The sequence below is a fragment of the Condylostylus longicornis genome, unplaced genomic scaffold (assembly GCF_029603195.1).
Source record: "Condylostylus longicornis isolate FDR11 unplaced genomic scaffold, ASM2960319v2 ptg000038l, whole genome shotgun sequence".
Taxonomy (NCBI): domain Eukaryota; kingdom Metazoa; phylum Arthropoda; class Insecta; order Diptera; family Dolichopodidae; genus Condylostylus; species Condylostylus longicornis.
The window spans coordinates 5,304,422-5,319,926 of NW_026578007.1; the positions used below are offsets into that span (position 1 = coordinate 5,304,422).

Consider the following 15,505-nt stretch of genomic DNA (forward strand, 5'->3'; position numbering starts at 1 on the left):
CAAACACCAAGACTATTATTTACAAACTGAGAGTTAAATTTTTTATTCAAAGTAAATAAAAAATGCAAATATTTTTAGAAAGTAGCTGTAACTGAAAAGTAATATAATAAGTGTAGTTGAGCAACTAAACAAAAAAATTAGTTCTCACTCTACAATTGACTTTGTTACACAATTCAGAAAGGTTTACTTGTATTACGTTAAAAATGTAGGTACGAGCTGTTTAATTAGAATGAATTGAAACTATTTGCATGTTCATTAAAAATAATTTTCTTGTTAAAAATTAAATTCATATAAAATTTTTGTTTTTGAACTTTGAAATAGTTTTTTTACTTCAATTTATAACCATAAAATTCTAATTTTTTTCTATTCATAATATTTTTGGATTTAAGTCTGCTTTGTATTATATAAAAACAATAATGAAAAAACAATGAGAAAGTTTTTTTTTTTTATTAAATATTCGAAGCACATATTGAGAATCTTTAAATAAGATTCTTTTGTACAAAAAATGATCTACGATACGTGTAGGTTTTCCTTTTTTGAATAGATTTTTTTTTGCTTCTGAAATTGTTATCTCTACATTATGGGTTTCTTTTTAAAAAGGATTAACAATATTTCATATGTTTTATTTTCCCGAGATATGCATGGATTAGGGTTAAAATTCTAATTTGAAATTTATATTGAAATGAATACTGTCCCGAAATATTACGGAGCCCAGCATCATAAAAGTGAAGATGTTATCACAAAATCACAAATTAATATGCGAAATTCTGGGTTCTATGATTCTGGAATTTAATTTTATGCTAGGCTTATGCTAGTTTGTTCCCATTGAGAATAAAAGATTTTGTGTAATTCGTGCGTACATATTAATTTTCCATAAAAATTAGCACAGCTGATGAGTTTTTGAGTTTTGTATCTGAGATTTTAATTAAAAATATTGCGTCCAATAATAGTAATTAGAGCCTAGCCATATTACGAGTATAATATTATTGAAACTTGGTTTAAGTTTAATTAAATTATATTTTAATGTCATTGTAACTATTTAGAGAAATTTATATTTATTTCATGTATATGTAATTAGATGTTACTACGGAGTCTCGTCACCTACCTAGTAAAACTCAATGACGCAAGAAACTGGTTCATGGTTATTTGCGATATCATACACCAACACTATGACCTTCTAAGGATGGAAGAAACTAAATGTTAACCATACTCTCAAATCTTTGAATTCTTTTTTATTAGAAAAAGTTTTCCGTATCATAACCAATCGGGATATTTACGAAACGAAATTATTATATTTTTCTTTTAATATTTAATTAATTCCAAAAACTTTTGTTTTTGAAAATGAAAAAATTTTTTTTTATATGTATGTATATAGCTAGCTAGTCAACTAATTTATGTATTTTGTTTTTATTTAAATTTTAAAATTGAAATCCTTCGGAATAATTTAGATTTAATTAAAATAAATTTTTTTTTGTAGTTAATTAATTATTTAATATTCTATGTGAAAATTTTTAAAATAAATTAAGTATGAGTGGTTAAAATTCTTTTACATTATAAATGAATGTATGTGAAATGAGTATATAAGGGATGAGTAAATTACAATAAGATGCCTAGATTTTAAATGATATGATCGAAAGAGGGAAAAATTTCAAAAGTTTCAATTTTTATAATACTGATAAAATATTTTGAAATTTTAAAAATTGTGGTTTTTTTAAATAAATTAAATTTTAATAAACTTTAATTTTATATTTTACATAAAACTGAAGTGAAAATGCGGATGCTTTGAATTCGATTTTTGTGCTTTAATATTTTGCTATTAACTTTGATAATGAAAATTTTCTTTATTCTTGTAAATAATTGCAACTGATTTTAAAAATAAAAATAAGTTACCACCTAAATAAACAATGACCAATTAAAATTAAAATAATATCGTAATCATTTCATTTTTGTTCAAAATATTTATATGCGTGCAAATGTAAGCGGCTATAGCCCCTCAAAGTCTTAAATACACTATTTTTAATGCAGTTTTAATATGCAGGAAAGTAATGAAAGGCTTCTTCTAGCGTGATACCGTAATACGATACCGTTGGAATTAAGCGCTATTTAAAACCCGTTTTTTTTCTAAGATTTTCGACATGGTTTTTCTTCTAACTGTGAGTCTCAAATTTTAGCAACTTTAGAATTTTTTTCATTTCCACCCTCTCCCAAGTAGCCACATATTTCCGAAACTGTGAGCTTCGCCATCATATCATATAATTATTTCATCGTAATTCATTTACTTAACCATCAAATACGACCATTGTATCATCGTTTCTTTTAATTTTTGTCGTTTGCTCATCCTAAATGTATGCAATATTTTTTCTAATATAATGTAGTTATGTATACACTAAAATTTTAAATAAAATTTTATTCTGCTAATTACAGAATCAACCGTGTATAAATAATTTCTGAGTAAATGTTTTTGTTCTGGAAAAATTAAAAATTTTCTTTACCGAATACTTGTTCGTCTTACTCTTTATACTTAGAATTATACCCTTATGTTAAATTAAACAGATTAACAGAAAATAATACGAACAAAGTTGGGTCAACTCAATGGTTTGTAAAAAAAACTATTTTTCCTTTGAGCAAGTGATGAACTGTATTTGAGTAAATCCATTAATTATTAATAATTGCATACATTTAAGAAGAAAAACTATAGCAAAAATTTGAAAGAAAAACGTGATTTATATAACGGGTAATTTTAAGGGCCTTTTTTCTTTTTATTGTTTAATTTAGCTATGTCCCGGTAGAAACAACATTAGGCTACATATTTGCAGTTGCAGAATTTAAAAATGTTTTTAGTTTCGTATTTGTGGGTTAAATACTCGTACCCGATAATAAAACAATTTTTGCTCGCGGATCTACATATTTCTGTATAAAATTTTAACTTTCTGAAAAATATAACTTTAAATATATTGAAGTTTTGGGAGCTGACACACGTACGGATGGACTGACAGAGCGATACACTTTTTTTCAAATTTTTTTTTGGAAAGCACAAGAAAAATATACAGTACCTATATATGAAAAAATGTCGAGTTTGATTACAACTATTCAAATTTTAAATTGCAATTATTATTTTATGACTCTCTTTTAATCGGTAGAAAATATAATATCTAAAATTTAAAGAAAAATTGAGTTACCCAATTATTGCAAATTAAATTTTTTCTTAATGTAACTTCAACCTTTGTCACGTTTTATTTGCCAATCCATTTTTTCAAGTATTTGGGCTATTTTCAGAATAAACTATAGAATTCACATAATAGAATTTTGTTTTTATCCTTGACCTCCTCCCTATACGGAATTAGGTTGAAATATTGTTGTCTTCTATAGCTCTGTATAAGTTGGGTGTTTCCTTATAAAAGCTTCCACACATTGATTAATTTATTTTCATCCATTTTGTTATTCATTGTAAAATTTTAATTTAATTCTAAAAATTTCTATATTATTTCTATTTATAATGTTACTCTGATTGAATTAAAAAATTTTGATTTACATTCTAATTTTGAATTGACAGCAATTTTTAATTATCATGAAATAAGAAGAAAAAAAATTTCCTTATGAATATTTATAAATTAAAATTTTTTTTGAATATATGCACTGCCCTGGTAAGTATGTATAAGGCCACCGCGTAAAGAGAACAACTCTCATTTTTCCTTTTGAAACTCTCATTCGTATGTTTTTCCCAATTTATTAAAATAAATTCAGGAAAAACATACGAATTACATCAAAGTTGACTTGATTGAAGCAGTCCGGAAAAAATTTTTAAAGCGCTAGCCTCATACTAACCAGGGCAGTGATATACGTAAAATCGTTCCAACTTGTTGCCGCCGAGAGATTGTACCATGTTCAGGTTTATCTTGTAGACATACATTCATATATACATATTCATGTATGTCCACAGGTTGTTCAATATTCAATTGAGCAGTTCCGCGTTTGCGGAATTTAAAAAATGTTTGAAGTTCGGTGATAGGTGAAAATTTCTTTTACGGAAATAAATTTCTAATTATTGAATAGAGATCTTTCACACATAAAATTTCAACTTTTAATCTTCAAGGATGTAGAAGTTTTGCTACCATGTTTACAGACGGATGGACAGAGTAAAACTAATAAGTACTTTTTTTAAAATTTTTTTTGGAAAATTGCTAAAAATTTATGAGCAAACTAAATTCGATTAATATATTGCGTAATATTATAAAAAATTCTAATAAAAATTTAATTTTATTCAACACTTTATTAAAAAATTATAAAAAATTCTGGCTTTTTTTCACTGGTAATAGGATTCATCTAAGAAACCATAATTTAAACATGATTTTAAAATTAATTGTATATCTTTTAAAAATTCTGGTATATTGTACATTGATAAACGTGCATCTTCTTTTTGGGTAAATTCTTCAACATTTGAATTTTGTACAATACCATAAACAAGTGGAAGAAATGTTGTTGAAAACCATACTTCTAAATGACCTAATTGTATTATATCATAAAGTAAATCACTAAATTTTGGTAAAATATCATTATTATAGCCAATTAATTTTAATGAATTTTCGAATTTTTTAAAATATTTATAAATAATTTCTTCACGTTTATTAAGTCGTAATTCTGGTGTATAAATTGCATAAATAACATAAAGTAAATCAAATGCCATTGAACTCCAAAAGCACATAGCAAAATCAATCTAAAATAAAATTAATTTTAATTTAATTAAAAATTTTTTATATCTAATAAAAATACTTACTACTTGAACATCTTGTACCATTTCTTTATTATCATATTTAAACATTAAATTCTTAATATGAAAATCACCATGATTAAGAACATTCAATTTTGTATTGTTTTTCGAAAATTCATATAAATTTTTGCATTTTCCATAAACTTTTCCTTCTATTTTTTCCAACATTTCAATAATTTCTTTTAATTTTAAATCTTTATTAGTTAATGGTTTTAAAACTTTTATTAGTTGTTTAACACCACCGCCCATTATGTCGACAAGTTGATGTTCATTTACTTTAAAAATTGAATTATCAAATGATTCAAGACAATTTTTATTCTGCAATTAAAATTTGCATATGTTATGGTTATTGAAAAAAAATAAAAATTTTCGGGAGTATTCTTAAGTAGTTATGTTCTAAATCTAATTAATATTCCTTTTAAATTGTTGAAAACATTTTCACGCCATTTTACTCTCCCTTTCCAATAATTTCCCAAGAAACTATCATTCTGATTTTATAACAATCTAAGAGAGCGTGAAATTCAGTAAAATTCCTTCAAGATTGAATAAAGTGAAACAATGGTATAACAATATTTCTAGAAATTTTAATTGCAACAATTTTAACTGTAACAGCAAGGTTTGTCTCAGATTAATTCAAAATTTTTGGTTTCTTGTGTTTAGGATTTTAGTTTTATGTTACTTTGCAAGTATATTTCAGTTTATTCAATAGCTTATGCCGTTTTTTACTTAATATCAATGAATATTTAGTCTAAATAATTTCAAAATGTTGCACGCCATACTTGTTTCTGTGTTTTTATGTAGACATTATACAAGAATAACAGAACTGTATTACATTAGTTTAATTAGAAACTTACTTCATTATTTAATTTATAACTGCAGGCATGAAATTTTGCTAATTTATCAAGTATTAAGTCAGCAGTTTTATCATCTATTCGAGAACGTTTATAACTAAAATCCGAATATTGTGATTTCGAAAGATCTTCTAAAACCATTATCATATTTGGATGCTCAGCAGAGTACAGCAATCTTAAAAAGAAAGTGAAATCCAAATATTTAATGATAAAATAAAACCATCTACAAAAATGTTGAATTATCAATAGAAATTTTTTCTTTCTTATATAAAAATAATCTTATTAATAAACAAAACATGTTAGTCCGTAATCTGAGACATTATTTTTACAAGCAGTCAATCAGAACTGTATATTAATTATTATGATATTCAGTTCTTAACATCAAAACCATCGCCCACATTTAAAATTAGACTGCTTTTCCAACCGATTTACGAACTAATTTCCAAATTACAAGCTTTTTAATATTTGCAGCCATAATTTTGACTCAAAAACATTTACCAAATTTTTGGCAGAATGTAAATAAAACTAAACGAAAATAATTGAAAAAACTTGAATTTGCAAAAACATGAAAAATTACCGAATTTAAGTTAGACATCTTTTTGCTTATAATCACAGAACGACATAAACCAATTATGTAATTCCATGTGGACATTGTAGGCGTAATAACAACTTTTTTTTATAAGAAGGAAAAAATTTACTAATTAAACACTGTAAAATGTTTTCCGCATAAATTAACTTGACTTAAGCAAAAAGTAATTATAAATTTATTGTTCCTATAAACTTTCGTCTAAAATAATTCAAAAATAACTTACCTTGGTCCAATTTTTGTATTATCACCGGCATCTCTTAACATTTTCTCAAATTTTGGAATAATTTCTGAATACATTTTTAATTCAGTTTCTAAAAGTTTTACTTCACTCTGATATTTTTTATCAAATTCATCATTACATTCCGATAAAAATTTTATAATTACTGAGATTTCTTGTATATTATTCTGAAAATCAATATAATTGATATTTACACGGAGTACATTACCACCGATATGATCACCTTCTCTGGCAGCTGGTACTACAGTAAAATTTTTGATTTTGCCTATTTAAAACAAACATATTGTATTTAAAATTAATTCAAATTATTACAAATATAATATTTTTTTCTATAAGATTACAACCTTTATTATAATTTTCAAGAACAATTTGAAAAAATTCGGTATTAATCCACTTAGGTACGGAATGAATTCCAGCCATAATAATATTTAAATAAAATTTTTTATTTAAATTTTCAGAAAATAAATGGGAATCCTTCTTACTTGTTTGGAGGTCAACAAAAAACTAAAAGATAATAGAATTTCAAAAGTTTTTTTTTTGGATCAAATTTTAATATAACGATGATTATAACGATAGCTTATAAGTAGTGATTACGACACCAACATTATGACGATTTTTTTAAAACTAAATTAAAATTTTTGTTTTTCAAAACAAAAATCAATTTTAGTTTATAACATTTGCTTAAGTAAACATACTCTTCTTAAAATATTATTGTATGATAAGAAGCGGAGGCAAGAGTTTGAGATTAAATTTTAAAGATTTATAAAATGGGTTGTGGTATTTTTTATTATCTTAATAAAAAATTAATAATAACAAACACTATAATCTTTTACCTAGTTACCTAAAAATAATTTAGTTACAAAATTTTTTCATAGGCTTTTGTATAACAATAACCATCTTTTAACAAAATTAAATCTGACTTTGAACTTGAAAACTAACAAATCATTAAATGTATTGTTATATAACAGTTTTCTAATCTAATTTATCACTCGTAAACATATTCATAATAATATTTTTCTGATATAGGGCTAAGAAAATTTAATAAAAGTTTGGGTAATTCTAATTGATGTCATCGGATTTAGATAGTTCATGATTCGAGTTTATCGACTTTAGATTAAAATTTTTGAATATATTTTATGAATTCGGATAATTTTGGCTTAATGTTCGGTAAAATATATTCATAAATCTTTTTTTTTTACTTTTCTAATTCCCTTTTATTTTTAATTAATTTATTGCAAAAAATTGTAATAAGTTATTCTACAGAATGAAACTGAAATTAATTGGGGAAACCTGATATTAAACAGAGAAAGTAAAATAACTAATTAGAACTATGTTATAAACAATATTTATGAATATTTCAAACGATTTAATCTGATAAAATTTTTAAAAAAATCAAAATAGCTTCGAGCCACTATTAACAGCCTAAATATACCATGTATATATTTCTAATAGACATAAATTTAAATACAGGCTTAATTAATTCAAATTCTAAACCTTAAAATGCAGAAAATTTTCATTACAAATCTTGTATTTGTGGACCACAATTCTTTGGACCGTAGGTTGTTATACTAAATTAATGGATTATTAAAAGAAGGGTGGCTTGTTCAATTGAAATATTCTAGTGTTTTATTTCAAAGGTATTATTAATAATTATAAGAAAGCTTCTTTTATAATCTAATAATGACGTATAATGTAATAACAGTTTAATGTTGTATGTTAGCTATGTTTGTTTCTCGGTCGCTCACACTTTTGATGACATTTTTGAATGGCTCTAACATGAAAATGGCTTAACTTAGAAAGCTGAGGTATGGACCTTAAGAAATATCGTCGGGAATGTTTGAGTGACTCTTTTGAGTGATTTTTTGAGTGATTTTTCGGTTAAATTCTCATGGTAGAAAGCTGGGGTTTGGGCTTTTTTAGCTGGAGGTTTTTTCAAGGGATTTTTTAAGTGCTTTTTAAGTAATTTTTCAAGCTTTTGAGTGATTTTCTTGATGTTGATATTTTGGTAATTTAAATTTTTTTTAACACTTCTGTCAAAAAAAATATGACAATCAAGTTTCATAATACAACCCAATGCCATATTATTTTTGTTTTCTTGGGTCGCTGACCACCAAATTTTTTTATTAAATTCAAAACGGCTTTTGAAAAGAGTAATCAACGCAACTTCCTCACAAAGGTTTGTAGTCCCAAAGTGAAGACACGGTGATAATTTACAAATCAAAACAAATCCAAAGTTTTATATTTTATATAAAACTTTGCAAAGTTTTATAAAACAAAACATTATATTTTTTTCTCGACACTATCTTATGATTTCTGTTTCCATTACTTGATCATAATTTATTTTTGTAAAATAAACCCGACAAACGGTTATGGATTCTGAATGCTGGGCAGAGAAGACAGAGGGGTGGGGGAGATACACCACCACGACGGGACTTTGCTAGTTAAAAATATTTATTAAATATTTTGACTAACATTATATTCAAGGTAGTATTTTAAATACAAACTATCTTAATGATTTTTCATAAGAACTATTTCTGAAGAATATTCAAACACTAACCAGGTTCTATGTTCAATTAAATCTAACAATGGGTTTGACCAACATTTTTTTGATTTATGGGGCTGTTTCGAGTTTTTATTTTTTATTTTTTACTCAACCCTACTATAAAAACTATGCTATAGCTTTATTATGTTTTCAAATATTTAAACCTACACTCCTTCATACATTTATTGTTGAATTAATTTAAAACGTCATCCATATGAATACAAAAACCCAAATCTAGAATATTATGAGAACTGTTTTACCGGTTTTTTTTTATTCTTACTATGTCTAATATCAAGTTACTCCAGTTTTTTTTACGTAATTTATAAAAATTTGAGTAAGCAAAGCTTTCATTATAAAATTTTACCTGGTTTTGTTTACTTTTGTATTTAATTATAACCGGAAATATTCAGCAAGTCACGTTTACTCAAAACAATAATCAAATTAGACTATAAATACAGTAATATACAGAGAGAGAATGAGAAAGAGAGGTAGAGAGATTGAAAATAAATCTTGCAATATAAAAGACTATTTAAATTTAAGATATTTTGTTTAAATAAATTAATAAAATAATATTCGTAGATAAAATTTGATTTAGTTGCCGGATTTCAGAAAGCTTTTTTCTAAAAAGGTAAAAACTAGTTAAACAGTACTTACGTACCGTATTTTCTTGATTTCAAAGTAAAATTTTCATTTTAATTTGTTGAGATTGTATTTGCGTTATAAATGTAAAGAAAAATATTTTTGGAAATGATTTAAATTAAAAATTTCATATTACGCTAAGCTCTCGGAGGAAATTCCCTTTCTTTGTCTAGGAGGTAACCATAAAGAAAGTATTGTTAAGAGCTGACAATTTCCTTGCAGGTACTTTTTTTATATCACACTGTGAACTAGACTAATTCATTAGAAAATTCTTGTCAGAATCAAATCTATGCACATGATAGAATTACAGAATGAATGCATGAGAATACTATGCTTTTAGTCATGTTCAAGCTCAACAAAATTTAAGAATAACACTGAGAACTTATTATATTGCAACGCGTATTCAAAATTATCTAAAGAAAATAAAATTTTCTATTAAATTTTTATATGCAAATAAGGTTTTTTTAATAAAATCTGTAAACACGTTATACAAATCCAAAAAAATCACTAACATTTGTTACAATATATGTTAAATGAAATGGCTAAAATTAATAAAATTGCACTACTTTGTTCCAGAAATCATCATTATGCTATTTATTTATCGTTCTCGTCATCATCTTCAAGTATATTATCAAAATAACCACGATTTAAAAAACGTTCTAATATTGGTTGAACTTCATCAATGTACATCTGTGATTCATATAATTTATATTGTCCTTCGACATGAGTTAAAGTTTCATCTGGATCCAATTTTGGATTTTCAATTAAAGCTACGATTAATGGTAAAAACGTTGCGGTTAAATAAATTTCAAGACGTCTTAATAGTAGCATATCCATTTGTAAATCAGAAAATTTTGGGATTTTTCCATTATAATTCAATAATTTTAATGTTTCACGAAATTTACAAAAGAAATCATAAATTAATTCATCAAAACATTCTTCTCTACGTTTTAAATCAACTAATAAATAAATAGCATAGAATAAGTCCGCACACATTGAAGTCCAAACACAGAGTTGAAAATCAACCTAGAATAGGGAACAAAAGAATTATAACAATTATAGAAGAATAATGAATAAGATTGATCGAATTTAAACTTACTAGCATCAGTTCCTCACTTAATTGTGTTTTCGGATTAGTTTTAAACATTAAATTTTTCAAATGAAAATCACCATGTGTTAAAACATTTAGACGTCCTTTTTTCTTGCATAAATCATAAACTTGAGAACATTTCGGCAATAAAATATCTTTAATTTGGTCCAGTTTTTTAGCATATTTTTGTAATTTTGGTGTTTCATGAGCTAATTTAGCTAACCTTTCACCACCTTTCATGAACCAGGGATTCATAATTAAACCATTCATATTGTATATACCATTTACAAACTTCTCTAAACCGCCCTGTAACTGAAATACAAAAAAAAACATTAAATCAATAAAAGATTTGGGACACATCAGAAATTATTATTGTTCTATCAGGCTTAAAATCGCTTGATATTTTCAAAAAACTAAGTTTTATAGGTATAGCTAGCTACTTATGAAGTAGTTTGTTTCTTTTATGATTTACTTTGAATTTTATTTTTTTAAATTTACTTCAATTATCCTAAATTTATGCAATTTTTTTAAAATTAATTTTATGTTGAAAAAATATTGATTTGATTTATTGGCACTAAATTAAATGTAAACAAAGCCTTGAAAAATTTGGTTAAACAGGACATGCTTAGTCATTTAAATATAAACTGAATAACACTCATCTAGATTACTTATTTTGCCATTTCATAATATCTTGTATTGAAAAAATGGTAATAATTTTTTACTTGTAAAATCTGGTTTAATGTCGTAAAAAATTATAAAATAGTGTGAGCGGCTAGTGTGATATAGGTTCGCAAATTTCCTTACTAAACCATTCAAAATGGCTAGTTCACTCTTTTATTATACTAAAATGCAAGATTCAAAAAATTTAATTCGTAAAATATTTATATGGCAAGTTATTTTGTATTAATTTACTGAAAATCTTATATGCACCCTATTTAAATAAATACAATACAATTTACTTGGCTCGTTGTCTGTATAAAAAAAGACTGGCTGTCTTTAAAAGTACTTAAAATAAAAACTGTAAATGAGTGTCCAAATATTTATATTACAATTTTCTATATAACTATCAGATTACATTTCAATACTAGCGCAGGTGTAACATAGTGTCTCAAAAAAAATTTAGAATGGGATTGGAAAATAAATTTTTTTTATTACAAATTATTATGAAATGAAATGAAACCGTAAGGAAAATGTTTAATAACTAATTATTGTTCATGATGCAGCTTATAATTCTGTGTTAGTAAATCTTCTTTAACACTTTTAATATTTCGTAGTGGCTAAATTTTTTCCAAAGTTTTTTCCATTTATTCGAATTAGCAAAAGAAGGGACAATGTTAATGAACATGAAATATTGTAAAAAAATTATAAATTCTTTATAATTCACAAAAATTTTCTAAACAAAATTATGAAATCGATTTTAGTGCAGAAAATAAAATTTCAGCATGATTTTTATATTTGAAAAGTCTTATAACAATTTAAAACTTTTTATGTGACTAATTTAGAATAAAGCAATTTGAACCAATTATGAGAGTGGTTGGAAATTTAATAATTTGGTATTATAGTCACGTGTGCATATATCATCAATTAATATTGGCACAAGTACTCTTGATTAAGCACTCAGATATTGTAATAAATATTACAACATCTAAGTGCATATTCTAAGTTTTATTAAATTTAATTGTAAATACTTTTATCGTATTACAAACTAATTAAATGCTAATTAAAATGAAAACTTTGAATTCCAAACATGCAGTGTAGAAAAGCTTTACAAACTATGTAAACACTTATTGTCTCTTATCAAAATATATACTTAATTTTTATTAGGAAGTGAAATGCACATTGAAATTTCTGAGTGTTTACAAATTTTTCATAATAATTTATCAAAAGTTACTTAATTACAAATTGCCATGATATTTCAATTAAAAATATTGCATATGGGCATATGTATGTAGTATGGAAACACTTATTAATTTCTCTTATTGCAATTTAAGTGCTATTAGATAATATTTTGTAGTAATTGAAATTTTATAGTTGGTTACAAATAAAAAATTTTAATTCAATTGCCTCCACATTTTAGTTCTTTTGTTAACACTCACAAAAGTTATTTTCTAATCAAATAATAAATTAATAAAAACTTACTTGTTTATTAAGTACATAACTGCATGCATGCCATTGGGCTAATTTATCTAAAGCCATTTTTGATTCCTCAACTGTACACAATCGTTTACCCATTGCCGAAAAACCTAATTTTGTAATATCTTGCAATACAATTACTTTCCGCGGGCTTAATGTGTAATAGAGCATACTGGAATATTAATAATATTATTAAATGAAAATTAATTATTAAATGTGAATATCTTAAAATTTTTACTTTGCCGCTAATTTTTTGCTATAGCCAATCGAGTTTAACATTTTTTCAAATTTTGGAATTACATCACGAAACATTTCAATTTCTACTTCAAATATTGTTGAACCATTCAAAAAATCCTTTTTTGTACCATCTGTCTCTGGCATGGTTTTTATTATCATTGATATTTCTTGTTGTATATTTTCTTTGTCCATGTATTGGACGACGCCACGAAACATAATACTAGCATAATGATCTCCTTTAACTGTAGCTGGACTAATATTATATTTAATAATATTTTTAAAATCATCTGCAGAACAATAGGAAAAAAATCTTGTAAATTATAGTGAAATTTTAAAAGGGGTCCTAATAAAGACGATATTTTTAATAAAAGTAACATAAACCTAAAAGATTTAAGAAAATATTTTTATTTATTTTTGTATATTTCGAAGTGATTGTAAAATTTAAAATTCGCTCTAATTTTTTTTTAATATTATGTTAACAAAATTTAACAACTTTTCAATTAACATAGTATTTCAATGTTAAAATATTAAATTAGCAGTATTCATTCACCTGGTACGGTACTTAGTGAAATAATTGTGTAGATTTGGAAATCAAAGGATTTTATAAAGCAGGTTTATAATTAATTAACCGAACCGACTATATGAAATATTAATGGTAAAAATATTTAATATGTTACACCAGAACTCTCTTTGAAACTGTCTTAGTTTTTGAAACTTCTTAATAATTTTATTTAAATTTTGCTCAATAATTTTATTTAAAAACAATATTTTTCACAATATAAAGCAATATTATCAAATCTTGCGCCTTATAAGATTGGAGGTTAAATGATCAACTTATTCGGCTATCAAATAATAAAAACAATAACTAGTAATGTTTGACTTAATTTTTTGTGGCAAAACTTTTCTAAAATTTATCTTTATTAAAAATTCTTTTGAGTAATGAATTGTGAAGCCTATACTTATGGTTAGTAATAATTATTATATTTCTAATTTAAGTTGCTAATTTTTATTTAATAAAAATCTCGGAATTCTCAAACTATTTCGATAAAATTTTAATTTTTTTTACCATTTTTACATGTTTTCAAAACTGTTTTAAAAAATTCTTCATCAATCCATGGTGGTGGTATCAATTCATCTGCGTTATATAAATCAGAATCTGGAATATTGTCATTTCTTACGGTTTCCATTAAATCTTCCATATGTTGAAGATAACAATAAATTACTTCCGTTTAGATATTTCTTTTAATTTAAATATGCTGTTTTAAAAAAATAAAATAATTTACTGCAAAATACTTGTTGATTCTTCAAGATATTTAATAATACTGATATAATAATATTAATTGAATGGAAACTAGCTATTATTTAGAATTAATATTTCTTTATCTTACAATAATAATATTATTACTTTAGTTTATAACATTTATGTAAAGCTTTTTTGTTAAGCTTTGTATGAGTTTTTTTTTCAAATTGCCATTATACATTTTATTATAAATAACCTGGGATGTTTTAAGCCGCATGTCACATACATAAATGTATTTTATATTGTGAGTAGCTTAAATCTCTCATAAGAATCTCATAAATATTATCTACAATAATAGTTATGAAATAGCGATTATCAATTTAAATTGTTGCTCTAATACTCAATTATTTTAAATAAGCTAGTGCCCATATTCTGTTAAAACAAACAATTATTTTTTCTTTCTAGATAAGAAATGGAAATAATTATGTTCTTAGGCTTTTCTAACTATTCTCTTATTGTCAGTTTTGATTATTCATATACATATATTGTAATTCATCTCAATTCTCCTATCACCTTACAATAATTCTATTCCCATAAAACATTATTACTAAAACGAGAGAAAATAGAGTTGACCATGTCAAACTACTATTGAAGTTCTATGGCAGCTACTATAAGAAATCAAGAAATTTCAACGATTTTAATCACACATAACAGCCCTAATAATACACTTGTTTTCACGATATTTCTATATTATAGCTCCAATAATTTTTAAGATAATGCCAAATAACTTTTACTTATGAGCTCATGAAATTTCAACAATTTCTAATGAATATAACTGCCACTTTACCATATTTCAGTACTGTAGGTTTTACAGTACTGAAAATATGGTAAAGTTGAACAGTTTTTAAGAAGGCCAGCTAACACACAATGACTCCAATAATATATTCTCTTGTGTGAAATTTCAATACTATGACTTCTATAATCATTTCTGAGATATAGCCAAATAAATTTTGAAGATCTATGGCAGCTACCCGAACCAGTAGTCTCGATCGTATCCAATATAAATAGGGTTCTGACATATACTATACTAAATCATTTGTGAAAATTTGTGAAATTAGCTCATTTACTTTTTGTGTTGTCGTTGGAAGGGGCGAAAGGACGGATGGACAGATAAAGCT

At 25.0% G+C, this 15,505-nt stretch overlaps 1 protein-coding gene across 1 annotated transcript; it reads right to left on the reverse strand.

Moving 5' to 3' along the window:
* Positions 1-4,303: 4,303 nt before the first annotated feature.
* LOC129609255 (uncharacterized) lies at positions 4,304-14,286 on the reverse strand. The gene is made up of 12 exons (XM_055521188.1): positions 14,154-14,286; positions 13,089-13,374; positions 12,857-13,022; positions 10,727-11,029; positions 10,224-10,653; positions 6,641-6,711; positions 6,432-6,490; positions 5,623-5,794; positions 4,913-5,086; positions 4,775-4,852; positions 4,621-4,714; positions 4,304-4,503 (listed from the first exon to the last, which is right to left on the reverse strand). The coding sequence occupies exons 1-12, from the start codon at positions 14,284-14,286 to the stop codon at positions 4,304-4,306; spliced, it is 2,166 nt and encodes a 721-aa protein (XP_055377163.1).
* Between the last annotated feature and the right edge of the window lie 1,219 nt (positions 14,287-15,505).

Coding starts and splice junctions, on each gene's coding strand:
- LOC129609255 (XM_055521188.1), bottom strand. CDS start 14,286: ATGGAAGATTTAATGGAAACCGTAAGAAATGACAATATTCCAGATTCT. Junction 10,654..10,726: donor TAAGTGAGGAACTGATGCTA/GTAAGTTTAAAT, acceptor TCCCTATTCTAG/GTTGATTTTCAACTCTGTGT. Junction 4,853..4,912: donor TGGAAAAAATAGAAGGAAAA/GTTTATGGAAAA, acceptor AAATTGAATGTT/CTTAATCATGGTGATTTTCA.